General features: G+C 41.7%; 1 protein-coding gene across 1 annotated transcript in view; it reads right to left on the bottom strand.

Annotated features, from left to right (window-relative positions):
• nuak1b (NUAK family, SNF1-like kinase, 1b) overlaps positions 1-6,274 on the bottom strand; it is a 29,972-nt gene extending 23,698 nt beyond the window's left edge. The window contains exon 1 of the mRNA XM_064930230.1: positions 4,922-6,274. Coding sequence (XP_064786302.1) covers positions 4,922-5,212 — 291 coding nt within the window. The 5' untranslated portion in view covers positions 5,213-6,274. The remainder of the gene's footprint in view (positions 1-4,921) is intronic.
• Positions 6,275-23,749: the final 17,475 nt, after the last annotated feature.

Here is a 23,749-nt window from a genome sequence, read left to right as displayed (position 1 = left end):
AGTAGTCAAATCAAACCGCACATACAGTAGTCAAATCAAACCACACATACAGTAGTCAAATCAAACCACACATACAGTAGTCAAATCAAACCGCACATACAGTAGTCAAATCAAACCGCACATACAGTAGTCAAATCAAACCGCACATACAGTAGTCAAATCAAACCGCACATACAGTAGTCAAATCAAACCGCACATACAGTAGTCAAATCAAACCGCACATACAGTAGTCAAATCAAACCACACATACAGTAGTAAAATCAAACACATACAGTAGTCAAATCAAACCGCACACAGTAGTCAAATCAAACCACACATACAGTAGTCAAATCAAACCGCACATACAGTAGTCAAATCAAGACATACATACAGTAGTCAAATCAAGACATACATACATTAGTCAAATCAAACCACACATACAGTAGTCAAATCAAGACATACATACATTAGTCAAATCAAACCACACATACAGTAGTAAAATCAAGACATACATACAGTAGTCAAATCAAGACATACATACAGTAGTCAAATCAAGACATACATACATTAGTCAAATCAAACCACACATACAGTAGTAAAATCAAGACATACATACAGTAGTCAAATCAAGACATACATACATTAGTCAAATCAAACCACACATACAGTAGTCAAATCAAGACACACATACAGTAGTCAAATCAAACCGCACATACAGTAGTAAAATTAAACCGCACATACAGTAGTCAAATCAAGACACACATACAGTAGTCAAATCAAACCACACATACATTAGTCAAATCAAACCACACATACAGTAGTCAAACCACAAATCAAACCACACATACAGTAGTCAAATCAAACCACACACTGTAGTCAAATCAAGACACACATACAGTAGTCAAATCAAACATACATACAGTAGTCAAATCAAGACACACACAGTACATCAAACCACAGTAAAGTCAAATCAAGACACACATACAGTAGTCAAATCAAACCACACATACAGTAGTCAAATCAAACCACACATACAGTAGTCAAATCAAACCACACATACAGTAGTCAAATCAAACCACACATACAGTAGTCAAATCAAACCACACATACAGTAGTCAAATCAAACCACACATACAGTAGTCAAATCAAACCACACATACAGTAGTCAAATCAAACCACACATACTGTATGAGGACACAGACACATTGACGTTCCATCCAAAGTGAGCAGCCGACAAACACAACAGAAGGTTGTGCAGATTCTATGTCGACAGGCTGTCACACTTGAACACATGCTCTCATGCACCCTGACATCTAATCAATCTCTCTGCAATGGTAAACCCACAAACACAAGTCATCAGTCTCTTCTCTTTGCCCTTTTGCTCTTCTCATTTAGTCCAGCTGCAAAGGAAGCTGGGGCATGCCAGGGAAAGTAATACGGGCAGGGTCAGCAGAGGGATTCCATAACGATCACCCTGTTGCTATCTCTATCACATGGACACCAGGGGCTCTTTAGGTCAGGGGTCATGTACACTCTCACAGCACCATGCCAGACACACGTGCCCTGGGGCCACAGTCTGCACACCCTCTCTATCTCTGTCTGCGTGCCTCTGAACTGAATGTACTCAAGTGTTGATTTACAAAGGGCCCATGGCCACTTGTACTGGTAATAATGTTGTGACACATTCAACGGCAACAGTTCAGGTTGATTTATAATTAGCTACCACCTACACACTGTTCCAGGGTCAGCTCTGCTGCCTGCTATTTGAAGTGGAATCATTAAGGGCTGAAGCACTAAGGCAGGCCAGGCTAACTGATAGAGGAGGAATGCATGGGGATCAGGCATTACCATCACTCCATAAATCTCTAGAATGATGTCAGGGCATGTGGAGATGGCAATGACATACAAAGTGGTGAAACTGTGGTAATTAATGGGATATAACATAATAGCCTTAAACATTTCACCAAATGTGACTAGGCTTTTAGAAACAGACCCAAACAGATGCTGATTTTCACTTGAACCAAGCACCCTGTCTGTTTAATGAGTTGGAAAACTTGCAATAAGGCATTGATGCCATAAAGCAATGGCACCAGCCAGGCAGGCCATGTGAGGGTGCTATTTGAGCTATGGGTTAATGGTGCCCCCACCAAGCATGCATGTGCCAGGAGCTATGGAACACAGAGGGACGTGTTGACCCGACTGAGTTTCCCCCCTGGCATTCTGAATCTGAACACACGTAAGGAAATTTCCTCTCGTTCTGCCAAAAGGGGATCATGGGTAAAATTATGCATCACATAGAAATATCTGAAGAGGTGAGGTGCAAGGGTCCCCAAATATGGTGCATGGGGGCAGATGACGAGCACTCAATGACATGCTGCTGTCCTCCCAGTCATGGATAAACTCCAGGAAAGTGTTGACCAAAACAACACCAAGAACACAAACAAAAACAAAACAGTTTAGGGACATTGGTCAAAGAGACACAGTCGTAGGTCCGGTAGGAAGCCTAGTGGGTGAAGCATTGGGCCAGTAACCGACAGCTTGGTGGATTGAATCCCTGAGCTGACAAGGTAAAAATACGTCGATCTGCCTCTGAACAAGGCAGTTAACCCAATGTTCCCCGGTGGGCCGTCGTTGTAAATAAGAATCTGTTCTTAACTGACTTGCCTAGTTACAGTTGAAGTCTGAAGTTTACATACACCTTAGCCAAATAGATTTTAAATTGTTTTGTTTTTTCACAATTCCTGACATTTAATCCTAGTAACAATTCCCTGCCTTAGGTCAGTTAGTATCACCACTTTATTTTAAGAATGTGAAATGTCAGAATAATATTAGAGAGAATGATTTATTTGAGCTTTTATTTCTTTCATCACATTCCCAGTGGGTCAGATGTTTACATACACTCAATTAGTATTTGGTAGCATTGCCTTTAAATTGTTTAACTTGGGTCAAACGTTTTGGGTAGCCTTCCACAAGCTACCCACAATAAATTGGGTTAATTTTGGTCCATTCCTCCTGACAGAGCTGGTGTAACTGAGTCAGGTTTGTAGGCCTCCTTGCTCGCACACGCTTTTTCAGTTCTGCCCACAAATGTTCTATATGATTGAGGTCAAGGCTTTGTGATGGCCATTCCAATACCTTGACTTTACTGTCCTGAAGCCATTTTGCCACAACTGTGGAAGTATGCTTGGGGTCATTGTCCATTTGGAAGACCCATTTGCAACCAAGTTTTAACTTCCTGACTGATGTCTTGAGATTTTGCTTCAATATATCTACATCATTTTCCTGCCTCATGATGCCATCTATTTTGTGAAGTGCACCAGTCCCTCCTGCAGCAAAGCACCCCACAACATGATGCTGCCACCCCCGTGCTTCATGGTTGGGATAGTGTCCTCCGGCTTGCAAGCCTCCCCCTTTTTCCTCCAAACATAACGATGGTCATTATGGCCAAACAGTTATATTTTTCTTTCATCAGACCAGAGAACATTTCTCCAAAAAGTACTATCTTTGTCCCCATGTGCAGTTGCAAACCGTAGTCTGGCTTTTTTATGGTGGTTTTGGAGCAGTGGCCTCTTCCTTGCTGAGCGGCCTTTCAGGTTATGTTGATATAGGACTCGTTTTACTGTGGATATAGATACTTTTGTACCTGTTTCCTTCAGCATCTTCACAAGGTCCTGTGCTGTTGTTCTGGGATTGATTTGCACTTTTCGCACCAAAGTACGTTCATCTCTAGGAGACAGAACACGTCTCCTTCCTGAGCGGTATGACGGCTGCGTGGTCCCATGGTGTTTATACTTGCGTACTATTGTTTGTACAGATGAACGTGGTACCTTCAGGCGTTTGGAAATTGCTCCCAAGGATGAACCAGACTTGTGGAGGTCGACAATTGTTTTTCTGAGGTCTTGGATGATTTCTTTTGATTTTTCCACGATGTCAAGCAAAGAGGCACTGAGTTTGAAGGTAGACCTTGAAATACATCCACAGGTACACTTCCAATTGACTCAAATTATGTCAATTAGCCTATCAGAAGCTTCTAAGGCCATGACATATTTTTCTGGAATTTTCCAAGCTGTTTAAAGGCACAGTCAATTTAGTGTATGTAAACTTCTGACCCACTGGAATTGTGATACAGTGAATTATAAGTGAAATAATCTGTTGGAAAAATGACTTGTGTCATGTACAAAGTAAATGTCCTAACTGACTTGCCAAAACTATAGTTTGTTAACAAGAAATGTGTGGAGTGGTTGAAAAATGAGTTTTAATGACTCCAACATAAGTGCATGTAAACTTCCCACTTCAACTGTAAATAAAGGTTACATAAAAAATATAGATATACTCTTTTAACATGCAGTTCAATTATTTCAACAACATCAAAAAGAGGTGTTATTCTAGGCCAGCTCTCAAGTTTGAGTTTGACAAACTAGAAACCTCTTAACCTTACCTCAATAAATGGCACATTCCAGCCCATTCAATGTGAGTAGGCTGAAGTGTCTTGGAGGACTGTTGGCCTGTTTCAATGATGTGTATCGTTGAGGACAGCGCGTGCTCAAGATATTCCCAGGGTCTCTAGGGCCTTATGAGCACGGGGAAATTCCCAGAGGAGAAAAAGACACATGTCTAGAGCACAGCAAAGTAGCTATTTGGGGCCTCTTTATTGTAGCTATGTTTTCTATGGCTCAGGATTGGGCGTCTCAGGTCTGTAGACTTAAATTACACAGGCAGCCCAATTCTGATCTTTTTTTCCGCTAATTGGTCTTTTGGCCAATTACATTAGATATTTTCCTGATCTGATTGGTCAAAAGACCAATTAGTGAAAAATAGATCGGAATTGATTGCCTGTGTAAACGCAAGAAGAACTTATACAGATGTCTCAGGCATACAGGGTTCTTGAAACCCCTATACGTAAAGAGTGTTTAAAAACCCTATGCATAAATAAATGTCTCACCTCTCTGCCGGAGTGTCGTTCAATTGCCTTCTTGACTTTGCCATAGGTCCCTCTTCCGAGAGTCTCGAGCAATTCGTAGCGGTGTTTCAGGTTATGCTTGTGGTGGTGTTTCTTGAAGCCTGAATTTCTCCTGCTGCCATCGCTAGCTGCCGGTGTCTCTGCCATTGAATGACCGGCAGGTAACGATGGAGGGGACAGATCACCCCTAGATGGTTTACCCACCGAGGTGGGGGTTTGTTTGGCCTCAGGACGGGTCAGCCCTCGGTGGGCCGAGAGACAAGCTGTTTCCATCTCTGGGGAAGTATTCAAACTAACTTCCCACGGTTAAATATCTTAAACTAAGCTATTTGTTACAAATATTTATACTATAGTTATACTTATTATAGGCCTAATAATAGTCGTAATAAATAAAATAAATTACAAGGAATAATGCGTAAATATTATAGTAATAAACATAGAAATTATTCCGATTGTCTAATGATCACTCCCTTTGTTCATTCTTTTCTGATCAAAGAATTCTCTCCACATCTAGTCATTCCTTTGTCGGCTTACAAGAGTGAGTCATTATTATACGATTAAATAAAAAACAAAAGGGTTATAAAGGAGACATGTGACATCACCTGTCTTTGCGCGCCTGATACATAATGCAATGCATATTAAACATGTTTTACTATGAAGGTATATTCTAGGGCTGCAGTCCTCTAAATATGTATTCAGCATTCGACAGACGAATGCATGTCGGAAGCTGAATCCACTTTCGATTGTATGTCTCCTCGGGTATGAACAATGGTGCTCAAAATTTAGCAATCCAGAAATATTTTATTTTATTTAGGTTATTTAAACATCAGGCTATTCTATTCTCGTTATCCGTGTAGTAGCCTATACTGGCATTATTATCTCATAGTCTTTCGTTTATTCTAGGCCGTTCATATAATCTTCCGTAAAAATGCTGCCAACATCGTTAACTCACAACTAACAGGCGAAACCTTCAGCGTCATTGCCTCCCGAGAAAGCAGCGACGAAACCGGCGTTCTGGATGAAGATCACCCTCATTTTGTCCTCAAACCAGGTGTAACGTCATTCAGCTGAGCTCTGTGTATGGCGCGAGTGCTCCATGCCCAAGTCGACGTTGCAGATGCGCTATGATCGGATATGTCAAGCTCAGACGTTTTGATTATTGCCATTGTCGTTTTGCTCTCCTTCTTCTTGTGCCCTTCTTCTCCCTTTCTCTATATTCTCTAACGTGAGGGGCTGTGAATAAGGAATGTGAAATGATCGAGTCCGGAGGCGGAGTTTTACAGTCCTCCTTCCTTCTCTCCGCTGTGCTCTCTGCCTCTCTCTGGATTTTGGACTGCTGCTGCTGACTGCTTTTCCCTTGACAGAGGCTGTGGATATACAGCCCTGTTTGTGGCAACCTACAGTCATTTTACTCTAGCCTAATGACTAAACTGTGTTTCAGACACAAAAGTCACGATAAAACCTAACATTGTAATAACCCGTCAAGGAGTATCCTCCAACCTGCCTGTCATTCATTATTTGAGCTGTGTCAAAGTTATTAGAGCGCAAGAGAACATACAGTTTTGATTGGCAACTCAAGTTGAGGCAGTTTAATTATTAATATTGCTGAAACCTTTATGAAGTCACAGGAGGTCCTTCACTTTGTCTTTCACTTTCACAGGAGGTCCTTCACTTTCACAGGAGGTCCTTCACATTCACAGGAGGTCTTTCACTTTCAAACCAATATTGTTTCCATTAATAATACAACCACTGCTGTTACTGTGGGCGAGTCTATAAGAGCCAACGGTACTTGTGAATCAGGAAGCAGAAATACATGTCATGCATTCCTACTCTGGCATGACAATGACGGATGACATACAGTAAGACCCGTTGAGAACCTGGCTGTGCAGAATTCACAATCTATCTCAGTGTTACTGTCATTCCCTGGGGATACCACAGGATGTATGTTATCATTATGCAACATGTTTGCATCTGGTTCTTAGAATGGAAAGGAACGCAACAGAATATCATAAGGGATTTTCTAATTAAGGCCGACCAATTTGCTGAAGGCCACATCACATTGTATAACACTACTGATCCCTACGTGCAAGAATATCATGTTGTTGTCTGTAGGTTTTTACAGAGTGGACATAGTGGCCATTTACTGTGGAATAATAGATTTTCATGGAAATATTCTTGAAATATGACTTTTGTTTTTAAGCAGCAGAGGTCAAAGGTTGCCATATTAACTCTAACACTAATCCACAATAAATGTATTCATTTGATTTATTATCTATAGATTAAATATTTAAAGATTATTCTGAGTGAGTCCAGGTTTTATCCCTCTTCTGAAGGAAAAAAGAGCCCTCTACTGTAAGATAGTTTAGTAGCCAGGGAAGGAGAATAGCGTAGTGAATTTTTCACCCCTGGGCTATGCCCTCGTCCTGCTCAATCTAGCTGCAGTATCAGATGTCCCAGTGCCATTCTGCTCAGGGAGCCTCACCTCACCTCTGGTCCTAAACTGGTTTGTATTTAGTGAAACATTCAGAATGTTGCAATAGTTCTACACAATACATTTCGATCTTGGGTTCTGTAATGTTGCACACCCCAGAGAGACTCACCTCACTTCTGGTCCTAATCTAGACCCAGACTCTGAGACGTTACCAGGAGATGACCTGATGCAGCCTGCAGCTCATTGGTTTTACTGCAATTGCTCTTGTTAACGTTGGGCTGTGTATGGTGTAATTTATGCACTAATTAGAGAGAGGAAGTTTATGTCAAACATCATCTGATTAGAGTGACCTGTTTTCCTCTATGACCTATATGATAGCAGAATACATGCAGAATATTTGTGTTATTTTTTCTCTCTAAACATGGTCATTGGGTATCCATTTATAGCAACACGGACTCAGTCAAAGATTTATATTTGATATGATGCAAAGTTGGCCTTATTTGCACTCGTGCAAATATTTGTTCTTGGACAAATATAATGTACATACTGCCCTCTAGTGTGGAGAGATATGGAGATGTCCCATCAAATCAAATCAAATTGTATTTGTCACATGTCCTGAATACAACAGGTGTAGACCTTACAGTGAAATGCTTACTTACAAGCCCTTAACCAACCATGCAGTTTTAAGAAAAATACCAACAAAAAATCAAAAATTAAGTAACAACTAATTAAAGAGCAGCAGTAAAATAACAATAGTGAGGCTTTATACAGGGGGTACCGGTACAGAATGTGTGGGGGCACCGGTTAGTCAAGGTAATATTTACTGTACATGTGGTAGAGTTATTGAAGTGACTTATGCATAGATAATAACAGAGAGTAGCAGCAGCGTAAAACGGGAGGGGGGGGGGGGTCAATGCAAATAGTCTGGGTAGCCATTTGATTAGATGTTCAGTAGTCTTATGGCTTGGGGCTAGAAGCTGTTTAGAAGCCTCTTGGACCTAGATTTGGCACTCCGGTACCGCTTGCCGTGCGGTAGCAGAGAGAACAGTCTATGACTAGCGTGGCTGGAGTCTTTGACAATTTTAGGGCCTTCCTCTGACACCGCCTGGTATGGAGGTCCTGGATGGAAGCCTGGACCCAGTGATGTACTGGGCCGTACACACTACCCTCTGTAGTGCCTTGCGATCGCAGGCCGAGCAGTTGCCATACCAGTCAGGATGCTCTCGATGGTGCAGCTGTAGAACCTTTTGAGGATCTGAGGACCCATGCCAAATCTTGGTGTGCTTGGACCATGTTAGTTTGTTGGTGATGTGGACACCAATGAACTTGAAGCTCTCAACCTGCTCCACTACAGCCCCGTCGATGAGAATGGGGGCGTGCTCGCTACTCCTTTTCCTGTAGTCCACAATCGTCTCTTTAGTCTTGATCACGTTGAGGGAGCGGTTGTTTTCCTGGAACCACACGGCCAGGTCTCTGACCTCCTCGCTGTCTCGTCGTTGTTGGTGATCTAAAGCTTTACCAAGTCAACCAAGAGGACAGGCTTAACAGTCACATAATTCTCCTGACGCAATTTATTTCCAAACAATAGCAGCAGTTCCAAATAAAAATGTATTCCTCTCCACTAAAGGTTTTTATTTATGAATTTATGATTTTAGAGTTCCCAGCTAGTCAGAACCCAATGAGTTAACCATTAGACAGAGGATGATTGCTGCCAAATGGCCATAAAAGTGGATTCTGGGCAGCACCTGTGGAAATAAATCGAATGGCTTCTACATAAAAGAGATGTTGATCTGCTTGTATTGGTCACAGTCGCCTCTAGGAACATATTTACCACTATGTCATATTTTTGAAATAATATTCTCTAATCAGTAAACTTGCATTTTGTAGGTTACCCCATGTAGGTTCAAATAAAATAAAATGTATTTACATAGCCCTTCTTAGATCAGCTGATATCTCAAAGTGCTGTACAGAAACCCAGCCTAAAACCCCAAACAGCAAGAAACACAGGTGTGGAAGCATGGTGGCTAGGAAAAACTCCCTAGAAAGGCCAAAACCTAGGAAGAAACCTGGAGAGGAACCAGGCTATGAGGGGTGGCCAGTCCCCTTCTGGCTGTGCCGGGTGGAGATAAGTTATAGCCTATGACAGTCAGTGACAGATGTCACTATAGATCATTTCCAAAACAGTGGAACCTGATATAGAACGTATTTTATGTTTCCATGTCAGTGTGTTCAATAATATTAGGCCTCAGCTATAACACTATACATAGCCCTGTCCCAAATGTCAATTTCCATTCTCTGCAATGTACCCAACCGAAAAGTTATAACATGTATTTATAAAAGAGGTTATGTAACTGTATGGTTATAAAACACATAATAAAAAATCAGAGTAATAATTCACAAACTACAATTTCATGTTGTGCTCTTGGTGAATCCGAAAAACATCTCTGAACTCTGGATCAGTGATTTCCGTGAAATGCATGGTTACGTCCCCAATGGCAGCCTATTCTCTATATAGTGCACTACTTTTGAACTGAGACCTATGGGTACTCTGGTCAAAAGTTATGCGCTATATGGGGAACAGGGTGCCATTTGGGACACAGCCTATGTGTTTCTGCCAGGTATTCAGAACCCCTGGCGAACTGGCAGAGGTAACTCACAATAACAACTTCAAGATCAACAAAACTATTTGGGCACACAGTGGGCATCCAAAATAGAATATTTTTCATATGACATAAGAAACTAGGCCACTGTAAAGAGAAAACAACACTGCTGTATTTAGAATGCCCAAAATAGGGACTGATCCACACCTCAAGAATTCAGACATACTTTGAGATTACATTGGATATCTGGGAAACAGTCATAAAAAAGCAATAATTAAGAAACAATGTAAACATTTCAGGTGAATAGGCCTACGGCTTCTATTCTAAAAATAGAAACAAAAAAAGAGGGGTCAGCCTAATGGGCATATAGTTTCATCCCAATGTCAACAGATCATTCCATCTTTCTCGACTCACACTGACTTACCAAATCACCTCATCATAAATTGTATATGGTGAGTGTCCCACCTGTCTAAGATGGAAAGTTGTGTTAACTGCCAATAGACCAGGAATAGCCTGAGGGAACGTGGACAGAGGTGAAACAAGGACACGCTGTATCCAAATATATGTATATATTTTTTTACATAAACTGATTTGACTTGTATACTGTGACTTATGCAAAAACACAACCACAAGGAAACACGTTTGGCTGGAAAGTCACTGCACATCCACAGTGACGCCTACCTCACATGGACCAACATCCAAGCAAAGATGTCGTCCAAGGTCAAAACAAGGTTATTTTCAGTCCATGATGGAGGGGTCTTGAAGCTGGCAGGCCTTCCCAAGGATAGAATAGCAATGCTGGTGGACCAACATCCAAGGAGAGATGTCTGCCAGACACACAGAGATCATATGTTTCATGGGGGTTGGGTGAAAGATAGTTGAGTGCCGTCAGCACTCAGAGAAACCATGTGAGAATGTGAAAAACAAAACAAATGAACCAACACCAGGGAAGAGATAAGGTGCGGACACTGATACTAAGAGAGAGAGAGCAGAGCAAGAGTATGGAGTAGATCATTCTGCCTAAACTCATTCTAACAATCGTCCAGGCCAGGAATCAGCATATGCTTTAACTAATTTTAGTGTGAGGCTAATATATAGGGTTTGTTTAAAATGATATTCTTGATAAACAATTGAGTGAAACAAGCATGTATTTTGAGTTCTGATGGGGTACGACAGGTGAATTAAGTTCATTAAGTACTTATACATGTTCCACTCTTCAAGAATCAATAGGCCTAGCTATTTAATTGATTAAAAATTCAAATTTGTCAGTCTGTTCTATTGGCAACTGAAGAGGAACTATTTCGCACTGTCTCTCGAGGTTATGATGTCCCCTGATCAGGGGTACAGCAAGTCTGTTTTGAAGGTAAAGTAAACAAGAAGAAGCAATAGAAATTTAGCTACTAGCTGGGTGCTCAGGAAATAACAACTCTTATTTAGTGTAAAATGTGTATTCTAAAGGGTTTTGAATATAAAATTAGGTGTTGTTTAAAAACACAAAAATATAGATATCTAAGTTAATTTTATGTGTTTTGTTTTTAGTGGATGTAGGGTTTTTTGCCATGTCTCTGTGTGCTACTAATCAACTTCTATGAGAAAAATAAGTCATTTGTCACGCTCTGACCTTAGAAAGCCTTTTTATGTCTCTATTTGGTTTAGTCATGGTGTGATTTCTATGTTTTGTTTTCTATGATTTTGTGTTTCTATGTTTTGGCCGGGTATGGTTCTCAATCAGGGACTGCTGTCTATCCTTGTCTCTGATTGGGAACCAGACTTCAGTAGCCCCTTTTCCCTCCTTTTGTGGTGGGTAGATAACTTTGTTTGTGGCACTTAGCACTGTTAAGCTTCATGGTTGTTTTGTTAGTTCTTGTTTTTATGGCAATATTTTATATAAATAAAAGAAAATGTACGCTCACCATGCTGCACCTTGGTTTCCTTCCAACGACGGCCGTGACATAATTAAATATTTTAAATCTTTCTTATTTTATAATCCTACTTAAAATCTCTCTCATCAAATTGTTTTTTTTCATGATTATTGTATTTATTATTATTATATTTATATTGCTCTGTGTCCTTGATTTCACTTTACACTATTGTTTGTAGTAATCCCATTTTAAAAAAAACAGCCACTTCCCACAATGACATCACATTCAGGAAGTGTCCACATTTTGGGGGTGGGAAAACAATGGTCTGAAGCTAAATAAATGCAAACACTTAGTTTTATAAAATGTTCCATTTTCATGATGTTAGTTTGTTTGTCTCACTCAAACATTTCCACCCTGTTGGGCTAAATTATAGAGAATGTATCAAATTTGCACATTTTAAAATGTCTACTCATCCTAGAATGATTGAGGGGGAAAAACTATTTAATCAATTTTAGAATAAGGCTGTAACCTAACAAAATGTGGAAAAAGTCAAGTGGTTAGCCTCAGTGAAATCCATGAGCGGTTTCTTTCCTCTTCAGCAACTGTAGTGACTGGATGTATTGATGCACCATCCAAAGTGTAATTAATAACTTCACCATGCTCAAATGGATATTCAATGTCTGCTTTGTTTATGTTATTTTTTTACCCATCTACCAATAGGTGCCCTTTACGAGGCATTGGAAAAACTACCTGGTCTTTGTGGTTGAATCTGTTTGAAATTCACTGATCGACTCAGGGACCTTACAGAGATGAGGTAGTCATTAAAAAAATCACTTTAAACACTATTATTGCATACAGAGTCAGTCCATGCAACTTATTATGTAACTTAAGATAATTTAATTTTGACTCCTAAATTTACACTACATTGCCAAAAGTATGTGGACACCTGCTCTTTGAATATCTCATTCCAAAATCATGGGCATTATTAATATAGAGTGGGTCCCCCTTTGCTGCTATAACAGCCTCCACTCTTTTGGGAAGGCCTTCCACTAGTTAAAACATGGCTGCGGGGACTTGCATCCATTCAGCCACAAGAGCATTAGTGAGGTCGGCACTGATGTTGGGCGATTAGGCCTGGCTTGCGGTCGGCGTTCCAATTCATCCCGAAGGTGTTCGATGGGGTTGAGGCTCTGGGCAGGCCAGTCAAGTTCTTCACACCATTTCTATATGGACCTTGCTTTGGGCACGGGGGCATTGTTATGCTGAAACAGGAAAGGGCCTTCCCTAAACCATTGCCACAAAGTTGGAAGCACAGAATCGTCTAGAATGTCATTGTATGCTGTAGCGTTAAGATTTCCCTTCACTGGAACTAAGGGGTCTAGTCCGAACCACAAAAAACAGCCCCAGATCATTATTCCACCTCCACCAAACTTTACAGTTGGCACTATGCATTGGGGCAGGTAGTGTTCTCCTGGCATCCGCCAAACCCAGATTCATCCGTCGGACTGCCAGATGGTGAAGCGTGATTCATCACTCCAAAGAACTTTACACCACTCCAGCTGACACTTGGCATTGCGCACTGTAATCTTAGGCTTGTGTGTGGCTGCTCTGCCACGGAAACCCATTTCATAAAGCTCCCAGCGAACAGTTATTGTGCTAACGTTGCTTCCAGAGGCAGTTTGGAACTCGGTAGTGAGTGTTACAACCGAGGACAGACTACTTTTAGTGCAACACGCTTCAGCACTCAGTGGTCTCATTCTGTGAGCTTGTGTGGTCTGCCACTTCGCGGCTGAGCTGTTGTTTCTCCTAGATGTTTCCACTTCACAATAACAGCACTTACAGTTGAGTGGGGCAGCTCTCGCATGGCATAAATTCTTCTCACGCTCATCTCCACTTGACATGCCATCTGATTCAAACATAACATTCCACCATTTTCCTCAGTGTTCCATAACTTGCTTTTCCCTTAAGCTGACATTTGTGTCCTGCTATCTCTTTCTTCCATTTCAAATATCGTGAGATTGATGACGTTTCCCATTTCAACCAATCAAAATATCCAACTTTTATATCCATTTTTTTTTTGCCCTATCATACATAATTAACAGGACATTTTGGTGTGCATGTTCATCACCCATTTAGGCTCAAATGTTGCATACATAATTCATGACCAATACATTTGCATTTATTACATTTGGTTTGGCGTTCCCCTGCTCAAATGTTGCATACATAAACCAATGATTGCATGCCACTTCATTGACTGTGTCATCGACTGACAGATTGGGCTTGTTCGACACTGCAGCATGCGTAGTTCCCCTGCTCAAATGTTGCATACATAATTCGGTTTGGTGGCGTTCCCCTGCTCAAATGTTGCATACATAAACCAATGATTGCATGCCACTTCATTGACTGTGTCATCGACTGACAGATTGGGCTTGTTCGACACTGATGGTGCATGCGACTGCCGACTGACTGGTCTACAAATCAACTTGCATTATAAATAACAACTCATTATTATTTGTATATCAGTCAGTCAGTCACAATCAGACCTATGACACGTCATGGTTTTGATGCTCTTAAACACAGACATAGTTATAGGGGGCACACTCTTTTCACGCCACTTCAATATAAAGTGATTTTCATAGCAGGTTAGGAGAGCATTTTCCCAAACCCTAACCCTAACCCTTTCCTAACCTTAATCTCAGTCTCCTAACCTACTACGTTAATTCTCTGAACCTGCTATGAAAAAGTGGTGTGAAAAGCATGTTTCCCATAGCTATAGAGCTTGTAGTCCTAAAACCTGGAAATGAGTTGCCTCTGGTTCGTTCAGCCATTCCTAGGGGGCAAATGAACAGGGAAAAAACAGGGTTATAGTCTGAAGCTAACACAGGTTTAGGGGATTTTATAGGCTACGTTTTGTTCTATGAGATAACATCAGTCAGTTAAAGCTGCAATATGTAACTTTTTGGGCGACGAGACAAATTAAAATAGAAATATGTGTTATAGGTCTGTTGTTCTCTTTGAAAGCAAGTTTAAGAAGTGGTAGATACGTTCTGTTTGCGCAATTTCTATGATTCCCGTTCTTAAGTTTCGTTTTTGTGCCTTTTGCTTTCGGTTTTGTACACCAGCTTCAAACAGCTGAAAATACAATATGTTGGGTTATTGAAAATATATTTCACAGTGGTTTAGATGGTGCAATGATTCTCTCTCTTGTTTTGTGACATAAACTGGAATTAGGGGAACTTTTAGAATTTTTGCAGCCAGGAAATCGCGGACGATTTCTGCATAGTGCATTTTTAACATGCCCTTTATGAATTTTGAAACCTTTATGTGCTTTATGTACTTGATTTGATTATGTAAATACTTCACAATTCACAAAAAGTGACATTAGCTGATGAAGATTATTTTATAGAACAAAATATATAAAATCTCATAAACCTGTGTTTACCACATAATTTATTTTCGGCACCTGATTGCTATAACATATGACATGGTTAGCTGATATGTAAAATACCTATCCAGGAACTGTAAGATTTGGTTTAAATCCGCAACGCCTGAGCAGTAGAACGCGCCCAGAGGCTGGAGGCAAACAGTAAGACAATTTTAACCAGGTCGTTAGCTTCTTTGACACTACCTTTTTTTGGACCATTTGGACAAAGCATCATGATAAATTCTTCCGTTATTATACCCAATATCATTATTGTGAGAGTAAAATTTAATATTCAGTCAAATTAAAATGTTTCGTTTTGAGCAATTTACAAAAACCACCATAGCTGATTAAATAAACGTTGTATCTACTTTTTAAATAAATGACAACCAGCAGCAGCTGGAGTCGGCATTTAAAGGACGCTTGAAGAATAGTCTCCCTAGGCCAGGGATTATCAACGAGATTCAGCCGCCGGACGATTTTTTCTTGAGTAGATGATCAGGGAGCCGATGTGAAATAAATAGATCTATTGGAATGTGGAGATGGAGCGCTTATAGAGCCCCACGGTAAAGGTGTCATAATACCTATAAAACCTAGTGGTCAAACAGGGAAATGGTCCCAATTGTTTTCCACCATTCATTTTCACATTGGGAATTTTGGAAACACCTCAAATAAGGGCTGTGTTTCATTTAGGCTAACGCTGGCAAGATGTTTTGATAGCCATATAAATCTTTTTCAGACAAGGTGACTTTTATGGGTATTATGATTCATAATGTGTACTCAATTGCAGTTAATTTAGTCTTTGACTTAATAAGTCAAATATCTTTGAGTACTTAACAGGGGAACAAAGAGTCCCAGATGGTTTGCAATAAAACATACTAGAGAGGTGTATTGTTTATAAGGATAATTTGGTTATCACTAGTGTTCAGAATACATTGAGTTTGTTGACAAAACAGAGCATGGGACACCTTTTCACACGGAGATGTATTTGTCAAAGGTCTGCAGTGTGTCTGTGTAAACTATATGATTATATTGGGGACAGGTTTATAACAGTGAATGTCATCTATTAATTTGCTGTTTTAGTATTTCTAAGTAGCAATGCAGCCATATCAGCCAGGGAAACTAATTGTTCTCGTTTTTTGACAGAACATTCAGATTTTTCTGCCTGCCTGTAGTGCTTTTTCCCTGAATTATTAGGATTTTCTTGTGATCACAACAAAAATACTTATTTTGCTCAAATAGAGATAGAATTAAATAGTTTTCTTTGAAAAGATGGGCATGGCTGAGAATGGAACATTCCGTGTTTTGCCTGAGTGTGGCGCTGTTTACAGCAATTTTCTGGATTGTCTTGTGACCAGAACAAAACTACTTATTTTAGTCGACAAGAGATTCAAATGAATGGTGTTTCTTTAAAAAGATGGGCCTGGCTGACCTGGCCTGTTTCCTCACCTTATTTCCCTTGTAGTTATCCATGGTTGTTGGTTATTTACCAGGTAACAAGAAGTGAAAACGAAACAAGGACTGAAGCGCTAATAGACTCCTTATTTTACTCAACTAGAGACTGAAATAAATGGTGTTTCTTTGAAAAGATGGGCATGGCTGACATGAAAAATACATTAAGGAGAAATGATTCACAGACACAGAGGCTGATCATCTTTTATTTATTTATAATGCTGGCTGCCATGGTTTACAAAAACACAGTACATTGAATGCTTTTATTTATTTGTATGTATTTTTTATTTAACTAGGCAAGACAGTTAAGAACTCATTCTTATTTACAATGACGGCCTACCAAAAGGCAAAAGGCCTCCTGTGGGGACGGGGGCCTGGGATTAAAAATAAATGCAATACAAATATAGGACAAAACACACATCACAACAAGAGACAACACTACATAAAGAGAGACCTAAGACAACAACACAGCAAGGCAGAAACACAGCATGGTAGCAACACAACATGGTAGCAGCACAAAACATGGGACAAACATTATTGGGCACAGACAACAGCACAAAGGGCAAGAAGTCACACAAAGCAGCCACAACTGTCAGTAAGAGTGTCCTTGATTGAGTCTTTGAATGAAGAGATTGATATAAAACTGTCCAGTTTGAGTGTTTGTTGCAGCTCGTTCCAGTCGCTAGCTGCAGCAAACTAAAAAGAGGAGCGACCCAGGGATGTGTGTGCGTGCTTTGGGTACCTTTAACATAATGTGACTGTCAGAAAGGGTGTTGTATGTGGAGGATGAGGGCTGCAGTAGAATCTCAGATAGGGGGAGTTAGCCCTAAGAGGGTCTTATAAATAAGCATCAACCAGTGGGTCTTGCGACAGGCATACAGAGATGACCCGTTTACAAAGGAGTATAGAGTGCAGTGATGTGTTCTATAAGGAGCATTCGTGGCAAATCTGATGGCCAAATGTTAAAGAACATCTAGCCGCTCGAGAGCACCCTTACCTGCTGATCTATAAATTATATCTCCGTAATCTAACATGGTAGGATGGTCATCTGAATCAGGGCTAGTTTGGCAGTTAGAGTGAAAGAGGAGCGATTACGATAGAGGAAACCAAGTCTAGATTTAACTTTAGCCTGCAGCTTTGATATGTGCTGAGAGAAAGACAGTGCACCATCTAGCCATACTCCCAAGTACTTGTATGAGCTCTAAACCCTCAGAGGTAGTAATAACACCTGTGGGAGGATGGGCATTCTTCTTACCAAACTCCATGACCTTTGTTTTGGAGGTGTTCAGAACAAGGTTAAGGGTAGAGAAAGCTTGTTGGACACTAAGAAAGCTTGTTGTAGAGCATTTAACACAAAATCCGGGGAGGGGCCAGCTGAGTATAAGACTGTATCATCAGCATATAAATGGAGGAGAGAGCTTTCTACTGCCTGAGCTATGGTGTTGATGTAATTTAGGAAGAGCATGGGGCCTATGATTGAGCCTTGGGGTAGTCCCTTGGTGACAGGCAGTGGCTGAGACAGCAGATTTTCTGACTTTATACACTGCACTCTTTGAGAGAGGTAGTTAGAAAACCAGACCAAAGACCCTTCAGAGACACCAATACTCCTTAGCCGGCCCACAAGAATGGAATGATCTACCGTTGTCACGCTCTGCCCTGAGAGAGCCTTTTTATGTCTCTATTTTGGCTATGAGAGGGCTGCTGTGTTGGTGCATGAGGCATGACATTCGGTTTGATGTCACCTAAGTCAGCTCTCCATACTCGTCCTGAGGTGCTAAAGTGGGCATGCAGCCAAGAGGAGCGGTGCAAGTGCTAAGCACCAGAGCTCCAGTGCTCCCACACAGCCTGGTTCAACCTGTGTCTGTGCTTTGGAGGTGCCGGGCGAGAGTGGTCGTTCAGCCTGGAAGAGTGGTGCCAAGGCTACGCACCTGATCTCCTGTGCTCCCCCACAGCCCGGTTCATCCTATGCCTCCTCCAAGGACCAGGCCTCCAGTAGGTCTCCCCAGCCTGGTTCAACCTGTGCCTCCTCCAAGGACCAGGCCTCCAGTAGATCTCCCCAGCCTGGTTCATCCTGTGCCTCCTCCACGGACCAGGTCTCCAGCAGGTCTCCCCAGCCTGGTTCATCCCGTGCCTCCTTCACGGACCAGGCCTCCGGTAGGTCTCCCCAGCCTGGTTCATCTGATGTCTGCTCCAGGGGCCAGTCCTGGGCCTCCAGCAAGGGTCCCCAGTCCGGGGCCCGCAACTAGGGTGCCCAGTCCGGGGCCCGCAACGAAGGTGCCCAGTCCGGGGCCCGCAACCCCAGTCCGGGGTCGGCGGCGAGGGTCTCCACACCAGAGGCGCCACCAAAGTGGGGTGTCACGCCCTGACCTGAGAGAGTCTTTTTATGTCTCTATTTTGGTTTGGTCAGGGTGTGATTTGGGTGGGCATTCTATGTTCTGTATTCTATGTTCTTTAGTTCTATGTTTTGTATGGTTCTCAATCAGGGACAGCTGTCTATCGTTGTCTCTGATGGGGAATCATACCTAGGCAGCCTTTTCCCCTTTGTTATTTGTGGGAAGTTAACTTTGTTCGAGGCATCATAGCCCTGTTAAGCTTCACAGTCATTTTGTCTTGTTTATTGTTTTTGTTTGCGACATTTATCTAATAAAAGGAATATGTACGCTCCCCACGCTGCACCTTGGTCCACTTCTTACAACGCCCGTGATAACCGTATCAAAAGCTTTGGCCAAGTCAATAAAAATAGCAGCACAATATTTCTTAGAATCAAGGGCAATGGTGACATCATTTAGGACCTTTAATTAAGGCTGCAGTGACACATCCATAACCTGAGCGGAAACCAGATTGCATACCCGAGAGAATACTATGGACATCAAGAAAGCCAGTCAGTTGATTATTGACAAGTTTTTCCAACACTTTTGAGAAACAGGGCAAAATAGAAATAGGCCGATAACAGTTAGGATCAGCTTTATCTCCCCCTTTAAATAAAGGGCAAACCGTGGCTCCCTTCTGAGCAATGAGAACCTCCCTAGAAAGGAGAGACAGGTTAAAAAGATCAGAGATAGGCTTGGCGATGATAGGGACAGCAGCCTTAAAGAAGAAAGGGTCTAAACCGTCTGACCCAGATGTTTTTTTGTGGTCAAGTTTAAGGAGCTCCTTTAGCACCTCGGACTCAGTGACTGCCTGCAGGGCAGGGGAAAAAGAGGGAGACAGAAGGGAAAAGAGGGAGAAGCATCGGGGATAGTTGCATTAGAAGGGGTGGGAGAGGAGGAAATGTTGGACGGGCAAGGAGGCATGGCTGAGTCAAATAGGAATCCTGACTTAATGAAGTGGTGATTAAAGAGCTCAGCCATTTGCTTCTTGTCAGTAACAACCACATCCTCAACATTAAGGGACACGGGCAGCTGTGAGGAGGAGGGTTTATTCTCTAGGTCTTTAACCGTTTTCCAGAACTTTTTGGGGTTGGACCCACAGAGAGAGAACTGCTCCTTAAAGTAACTAACGTTGGCCTTCCGGATAGCCTGAGTGCACTCATTTCTCATTTGCCGGCAGGTAGGGTACAGGCCAGTGCTGATGGAGGACAATAGCATCCAGCAACAGTCAACGAAGAGCTATTTGAAAGTTTAATGTTTAAAACCAGCAAATCAAATTGTTTGGGGACAGACTTGGTGGAGACAACCGAGCACTGAAGATGTGACTTGGTATAGATTGCCACTCCACCACCTTTGGAAGATGTGTCTTGACAAAAAAGGTTATGACCAGAAATATAAACAACAGTGTTTAAAACACTATTTCTTAACCACATCTCAGTAATGACCAACACATCTGGATTGGAGCTGTGAACCCACACTTTCAATTGATCCATTTTAGGTAATACGCTTCTAGTGTTAACGTGCAGAAACCCCAGGCTTTTAAGAGATCAGAAATCAGTGAAGCAGATATCAGAGCACAAGTCAGAATTGGGGCTAGCAACAGTAGATGGGCCCTGGTGTACATGCACATTTCCAGATATCATCAACAGTAATACAATCAAGGCACGGCATAGGACAGGGAGAGCTCATAGGACATGGAGAGCTCATAGGACAGGGAGAGCTCATAGGACAGGGAGAGATCATAGGACAGGGAGAGCTCATAGGACAGGAAGAGCTCTGCAGTGCTGATTTATGACATCTGAATGTGCATCAGATGGCAACAAGATCATATTGTACAGCAATTTCATCAGGTAACAAGAATACAAAGCCGGTGAGAGGTGGTTAGATTAGGATGGGTGGCCAAAAGGCTATGTAACCAATAGCGAGTCAGAGTCCCGAGTGTGGGAACAAACATAGTCTGTCCCACGGTTGGGTAAAGAAAAGTTTGTAGTCAACAAAGGAGTCACGAGGCAAAATAGCAAAATGCCCACAAAAAAAATATATATAACGATTTGGTGCTAGCCATTGTAAGTTCAGAGTCACTCGCCCCAACAGTCAGTGAGTGCTGGAGGTGAGCGAAAGCTCGGGAGGGAGAGGTGAGTGTTGTGGGGGTACCTGTACCAGACAGTGGTCTGCTACCTGAATTGTCTCAGAAAAAAATAAAAAAATACTCTGAAAAAAAAACATAACTAGGCCTACAGTACCACAGCGAGGTCAAACAGGTGTGTGTGTTTCATTATCTAGTATCCACAGCAACAATATTGATAGTTCTCAACCCTCTTTCTCCACTTCCGGAGGCCCTGAGGCTCTTGGACCGCAGACCTTATTTTCAGTGTTTATCCAAAACCCCTTCAAAAGTGGCCTTCATTTCCCCGTAGGCTTTTACCAATGAACCGTGGCAGAGTTACTCTTCATCCTGAAGTTGTGCCATCGACTAGCTTTTGGTGTAGCGCCGACTGGTAAAACGTTTCAGAAGGGTGGTCACGTGTGCTAGCAAGGAATTTGAGGTGGTGCGATGAGACACTTGAGGGAGGACGGTCAGGCGGTGTGTTTGTGAGGCAAAGTTCCCAAGTTCGAGCCAGATATGGGCCGAATCGGGAGGCAGTGTTACTTGTTAAGCAAGCAGCGTGATGTCCTTTACACCAACAAAAAGATGCCATTTCTATTTCCCTCTATAGTAGTGTTATATTAACGAGGCTCTACTCTATGTCCCTGTCCAGTGTGTGTATGAACCAGTGATGATTTACTTACCCGCCTACTGACCAGGAGATGAGCCAAGCCACCCTGCCTTGCTACCTCCCAGACTGTCTGGAGGGTGAGATACAGTATATAGGTCTCTCCATGGGTGGAAGATGGACATTTAAGCTTATAAACACTCTCTTTATTTTACTGACTTTTTGAATGATTGATCCATTCATCCCTTCCCAGCTTTCCTCTACTCTGAGTGCCCAGTGAGGGTGGAGCTCAGTCAGAGAGCTGTTGAGGGACTGGTCAGGAAGAACACTTCTACAGCCAGTGAGGTGAGAGGTCACACATGGTTTTGATGGTAAATATTTGTCCCGCAAGTAAAAGGAAATATGTTACATCATCTATGTTCATTTACATTAGTGCAAATTGCCCACCGATATTCATGTAATTTCTCACCCTTTTTGGTTGTATGAAGGTCTATTTCCCCTCAGACACACACATTTGTTTTTTGTTATTGTGAAAGTCATTTTCCCCACATTTTTCTTTACATTGCTTATGTACTGTATATTTGGTGGCCTGATTGCATCCAGACCTTCACTTGGATTCCCCTGTTCAGACTGTCATGGAAAGAGCAGGTGTCCATAATGTTCTGTACACTCAGTGTACATACCATGCACAATTTTGACAAGGTGGAAGATACATACTGAATTTATACTTTTTTTCATGCTAAGATGAACTAAGATATGTGTTTTGCAAGAATTGGTTGATTGGTTGGTTTAATGGTTTTCCAAAATGTTGATGCCATTGGTTAAAAGAGTAAGAATAGGATACAATGTCTAACCCAAAGTTTAAGCTTGTTTTACTCCATTGTTTGTAAACAATATAATTTTACATAGCAATTCTTAGTTGGCTGGCTTTTGGGTTAGGCGGGCATTGTGTTAAGAAACAGTGCGGCTTGGCTGGGTTGTGTTTCAGAGGATGCACGGCACTCTACCTTCTCCTCTCCCGAGTCTGTACGGGAGTTGCAGCGATGGGGCAAGACTTTAACTACCAATTGGATACAGCGAATTTTGGGAGAAAGATAAGTTTAAAAAAGAAAATATAAACGATCCTGGTGAGGACGATGAGCACGCAGATGAGCTTCCCTGAGACGGTTTCTGACAGTTTGTGCAGAGATTCTTCTGCTGTCCAGGTGACTGGTCTCAGATGATCCTGCAGGTGAAGAAGCCGGATGTGGAGGTCCTGGGCTGGCATGGTTACACATTGTCTGAGGTTGTGAGGCCGGTTGGATGTACTGCCAAATTCTCTAAAATGACATTGGAGGTGAAATACAACTACAAACAGCTCTGGTGGACATTCCTGCAGTCAGCATGCCAATGGTATGCTTCCTCAAAACTTGGGTCATCTGTGGGACTGTGTTGTGTGACAAAACTGCACATTTTAGAGTTGCCTTTTATTGTCCCCAGCACAAAGTGCACCTGTGTAATGACCATGCTGTTAAATCAGCTTCAAGATATGCCACACTTGTCAGGTGGATGGATTATCTTGGCAAAGGACAAGTTCTCACTAACAGGGATGTAAACACGTTTCTGCACAAAATTTGAGAGAAATAAGCTTTTTGTGCATGTGGAAAATGTCTGAGATCTTTTAGCTCAGCTCATGAAACATGGGACTAAGACTTTACATGTTGCATTTATATTTTTGTTCAGTGTCAATGTTACATGAAATGTAACTATGAAATATCAAAACTGAATGGAAACCCATTTGTTAATATGTATTGGCAATAATTCACTTAATGGTGAGGCATGGAATAAATACAAATGTATATTTTGTCACGCTGGATGTTTGAAATATGAGTAGGTTATTAATGCTTCTTCAGTAGTGGAATAAAGTTAATTAGCACTTGAATGTTGCAAATAAAGCTGGAGTGATTGTGTGATTATTAATA

The sequence above is a fragment of the Oncorhynchus masou genome, chromosome 22 (assembly GCF_036934945.1).
Source record: "Oncorhynchus masou masou isolate Uvic2021 chromosome 22, UVic_Omas_1.1, whole genome shotgun sequence".
Taxonomy (NCBI): Eukaryota; Metazoa; Chordata; class Actinopteri; order Salmoniformes; family Salmonidae; genus Oncorhynchus; species Oncorhynchus masou.
The sequence above is the reverse complement of the archived record's forward strand: the minus strand, read 5'-3'. Positions and strand labels throughout refer to the sequence as shown.